The sequence below is a fragment of the Papaver somniferum genome, unplaced genomic scaffold (assembly GCF_003573695.1).
Source record: "Papaver somniferum cultivar HN1 unplaced genomic scaffold, ASM357369v1 unplaced-scaffold_46, whole genome shotgun sequence".
Taxonomy (NCBI): domain Eukaryota; kingdom Viridiplantae; phylum Streptophyta; class Magnoliopsida; order Ranunculales; family Papaveraceae; genus Papaver; species Papaver somniferum.
Genome location: NW_020647193.1, coordinates 838,420 through 843,490, shown reverse-complemented (window position 1 = coordinate 843,490; position 5,071 = coordinate 838,420). Strand labels below are relative to the sequence as shown.

Below are 5,071 nucleotides of genomic sequence, written 5' to 3'. Positions count from 1 at the left end.
TAAGTTTGGTAATAATTATACCATTCCAGTTATGGGAAAAGGAATAATTGGAATTTTTCTTAAGAATGGTTCAAGACATACATCATGGATGTATTCTATGTACGAGGTCTACATCATAATTTGATGAGTATGGGACATCTATCAGAAATAGGTTACTCTATGAACATATTAAATGGAGTGTGTTTAATAATAGACAGAAATCGAAGACTTATTTACAACAGAAACAGAAAAGGTCAAGTCTTCATTGACCTGGTCAAAATCCATTCCCCTTGCATTTACCCCCCTGTAGTTACCCAGATCCCCGTATTCATCATTCCGCAGATATACAAACTACAATGTCATTGAATTGACACAACTATATTGTTAAGAATCACAATAGACGATACAAATGTATACAAAACTGTGTTATATTATACAAAGTTATTCCTTAATTGAAGTTAACAAAAAGTATTGAGTACGATCTACAAATGTATAAAAGTATCACTACAGACTTACAAGTCAAATAACTCAGTACCAGCAGCAGAAGTAATGTGGCTCTGGATGATTACAATCAACTCAGTCAGCCTTCCAAGATTCATATCATATTCTAATATGAATGCTTCAGGGATCTGACAAGTACAAAATTCTAGCAACCTTTCAAGAGAGATCAAATATAATTCCACACTTTCTTTGTTGCAGCTCAATCACCTGTAACATATACCTTTGAGTATAAGCTACAGAAGACATGCACTCGATGTAAATAAAGCAAGGAAAGAGAGGCAAAACTATCAAATAGGATAACTCGCCTTAGTGTAGGCCATTATCCAGGTGAAATCATGAGACATATGTATGTAAGATATGGAAATTCAGTAAGGACCTGATATTTTTCTTGCATCTCACGGACGGAAACTGAGAATTCAGCCATAGACCAGCTGAGAGTATTGAATAACCGATTAAGGAAACTAGCTCGCCATCTTTATGGCAGAGGGTAGATTCAAAATCACTTGGAGTCATACTCCTCAGGTAGTATGGAGTCATGGTTGCTTCACTAAGCCTCTTCTCAAAGAAGCTTTCAGATGAATCAAGACATGCTTGAAGGAAAAAATTGTCCTCCATGGTGCCAAGGTTTCCAGCACTTGAATGCTTATGCATGGAGTTGCTTCCTACGAAAAATTGCGAAAATCTAAATGAATCATGAAAAAAAAAAGTTTAAGACCTGCGCAACCAAACAACAATTTACCATTTTCAAGATACGCATTGATGGTTTTGTTCGTATGAGATTGATCAGGTCAGAAGATTGAAGATGGGACTTCCTTTTCAAATATGATCTAGCTGTTTTCTCCCGTTCTAATTCCTGTGAAAAAAATAGATCCCAATATCAGAAATCTCGTGATAGTATCGAACACAAAAAACATCAAGAAGAAGGTTATGGAGACAGTATGTTGTAGCATAAGTTCAAGAACAATGTATACGATATGCTTGTCAATACATACCCCACGTCACCATACTCAAAACTACCTGTGACAATAGTTCCTTGTATGACATTAGATCCATCAGTTCGTGTCTGTGTTTCTTATTGTGCTCCTTAATTTCTTCTTCAAGTTGGTTAACACGAACTTCATAGGTAGAAACTGACTCTTGTGCTGCCAGATATTCCTATCGATTTTCATATGCTATCTGTCTCTTTTTTTTCAAGAGATCAACTTAACTGTGTTTGCTCGGATCTAAGACATGAGATCTGAAATACCTAGCACTAGTAAGCAAATAAATAAGAATCCATTACCAGATAATTAAACTAAATGAATCAAGAAACATGTGCTTCAAGAACAGTCATTCGAGATATGGTCTGAGAAAGGCGTTCAATCATACGTCTCTCATTTTCCACATCTGCTGATTCTTTGGCCTCTGCCTCCTGCATATCAATTAGTATATGTAAGCCCATAACAAAGACCTAGAATGATACTTGCATAAAAGGCCTCCAGCAATAATCCAAAAACTTATATTACCTGGAGCCGAGAGTTAAGGGATCGCTCCACACCAGCCCAAGCTTCTTCCCTTCTAGCAGTTGTCTCCTGCAAGCATTCATTAAATATACAAATCTCAAAGCTCATCCTCTTCTCACCATAATTTAAGAGGGTATAAAAGTCCTTATTAAAGAATTTCATGACTACAGTATCACATGGACAAAAGAAAAAGAACCTGCATAGCTTCTATCTGCCCCAGGAGTGGCATCGTAGACACATGAATTTGTGTAACTAGCTCCTCACACCGATGCTCACTTTCCTAAAAACAAAATGTAAAAATAAAGCATGGCATTAATAAAGATGACTGTAAACAGCATTAACATAAGAAGCCAGTAGAAAGTCAGGAGGTATTAGGGTTTGCCTCTAATTTCACCTCTTTTTTTCCACGGGGTAATCGAAAACACCTTCTTGAAACTGATGAAACAAAACAATAGAAATTGAAACGGTTAGATGGAAATTTAAGCACCTTCTTCAAATCATCCATTACTAAAATAACAACAATTACGGACAAAAAAAAAAGAGTAATGGAAATTGAATGAAACCAAACATGAGTAACACCGGAACGGTCAGGTGATTTACAATAACCACATGAACTCTTTCTTCTACCAACGAAATTTTTGATCTACAATTAAACTATCTTACACAATTTTAGTCTCTCAACAAAGAAAATAAAGTTAGGGTTATGTATAATCAACGAAAAGCAGACAAGGAATCGTTACAAACCTGGATATGGATAATTGAGAGATTCGGAAATTGCTGTCTCGAGTAAGATTCTTTTTTCCCCAAATTTGTGACCCTAAATTTCACAATCAAACTAAAATTTAACTTAATAAGATCAACATAACTTCTACTCAAACAATATCCATCTAAGATTTCATCAATTATACCCAATCAAACGAAGTTATTAATAAACCATAATTTTAATTATCTGAATGACTTCTTCTGATTGATATAATTTTCTCTCTTGCTCTTGGACATCATCAATCGTCAGATTTCATCTTCAATGTCACTTCAATTCTCTAATAAACTTCAGAAACCCTAACTCTGATTTTTTTTCTTCAACCTTATTTTCTAATTCACTTCAATCCCAACTATAATATTTCCCTTAAACCCCATTTTCATCTTCCAAAGCTTTTCTAAATTCTTCCTACGAAACCCTAATTTCTAAAATTTGTTCACCCTATCTTCTTTTTCCTTTGATTCGAGACTACTACATCCACCAATTATCCATGTCACTCAACTTTTTTCACTGATTCCTCTATTTCATCTACCAAACCCTAGTTTTCTTTTCCACGACCAATAACAGCATCACCGGAGCTGTTGTTTATCAATTCTAGTTACAACTGAACTCCAGTCCAATCCCCTATTTGTTATATCAGCTCGTGTTCATCACAATCTCACAAAACATAATCAATTATAGAATTAACGCAGGCGGAGAACAGGTGGAGAGCTGAAGTTCTTCAGAGTTGCAGATCCAGAATGAAAGAAAGGAAAAATTTTGTGGTTGAGAAATGAGATAAGAAGAGTGAATGAGAGTAAGCCCGACCACTTCTAGACTCTTAAGGGTGGAAACAAAAACTAGATAACTTGACCAAACTTTGACTTGGGTGTATTTACTACCCCCTACTGTTCCCAACGACATGCGTACTTCGCATGCTTGATCACCAAACAGTTGTTGTTCGCAACCTCCTGCTCGCCGTTGCGAAAAATTTGCAACTAATGTTAGCAATGGCCCTAAAGCCGTTGCTAATCTGAGTTGCAAATTCCTTAAAATGGTGTAGTGAAAAAGGCCCATATGAGACATATCGATGACCAAGTATAGGTAAGATTATTTCCGCTCGAGGCGATGTATAAGGAAACCACAGGAAGGCTAGGAGGCCAGAAGTTGGAGGAAGTAATGCAGGAGGCAGGACAATTGCCCCTAGCGGCAAGTTTTCTGGACAAACCATTTCCAAAGAAATGTTTTCTCCCAAATTTACAACTCCCTTTGATGGCACAGGCGAAGCAATTGAACATCTCCGATCCTATCGTATGACGTTAACACAATGGAGACAATACGACGTCGTGATGTGCAAATTTTTACCAGCCAGCTTAAAAGACATGATGTGGTTCAATAACCTTCCAAAGGAATCAGTCAAGTCATTCTCCCACTAGTAAGAACTTTTCTTAGAAGCATATATGCATAATAGTCGAGTCAAACCTGGAATTGCCATGTTATTCCAATTAAGTAGAGGGTCAAACGAGTCCCTACGATCTCTGGTAATTGGCTGGAGGAAGCTCTGTGCAGAAATCGGGCGAGTACCTGAAGCCTATATAGAATCTTAGGTTTCAAAAATAGTCTGCGAAAGACACACCCCGTATTTGTGAGAATATACGAAACAATGCCACCCTGTTTGGGAAAACAAAGGGAAATCCAAGAATATTATACAACCCCAAAAGAACTACAAGATGGAACCTACGATTAGTTGTCCGAGGAAATAACAAGGGAGAGAATATGGTAGAACCACAAACATCGCAGGCACAAACCCGAAGACCGAGCGACCTCATAATAAAACTACATGATTCAATAAACAGAGAAGTGGATGATCGAAAGGGCGAGACCAAGCCAAACAAAAGAAGGGAAAATTTGTAGATCCAGTCTACACAAAGCTAAACACCCCCATTTCCGAAATCTTTAAGAAAATCGATGGAACGTACAAAATCATTTTCCCATCGAACAGAGGACAACAACCTGAACATGCGAAAAAATAAGTTTTATAGCCATTCGACGGACTCTAGCAGAGTTCTAAAGAAAATGGTACAAGATATGATTGATGATGGGAAGCTCCGGGAGTATATCGCATTGCTAGATCCTCCTAAGGCGACAAAAGCCCCGATACACCGTGTGGAAATCCCACGGCAATTTCAGCACTTAGGGTGTAACACGGATTGCCTTTCAGCTGTCACAGCACTAACAATGGAGGGAACATCAGAGGGCGAATCCATAAACAGAACTTTGAACGGAACGATGTTTTTAACGTGACAAAATAACCACCGAATGAGGAACGAATGAAACAACCCATCATATT

The 5,071-nt window shown here is 37.5% G+C and overlaps 1 protein-coding gene across 1 annotated transcript; it reads right to left on the bottom strand.

The window, feature by feature from the left end:
* Positions 1-314: 314 nt before the first annotated feature.
* LOC113342690 lies at positions 315-3,807 on the bottom strand. Its single transcript, XM_026587150.1, has 10 exons — positions 3,652-3,807; positions 2,727-2,799; positions 2,377-2,417; positions 2,179-2,262; positions 1,986-2,051; positions 1,849-1,891; positions 1,473-1,732; positions 1,220-1,333; positions 857-1,142; positions 315-687 (listed from the first exon to the last, which is right to left on the bottom strand). The coding sequence occupies exons 1-7, from the start codon at positions 3,805-3,807 to the stop codon at positions 1,704-1,706; spliced, it is 492 nt and encodes a 163-aa protein (XP_026442935.1). The 3' UTR covers positions 315-687; positions 857-1,142; positions 1,220-1,333; positions 1,473-1,703.
* Between the last annotated feature and the right edge of the window lie 1,264 nt (positions 3,808-5,071).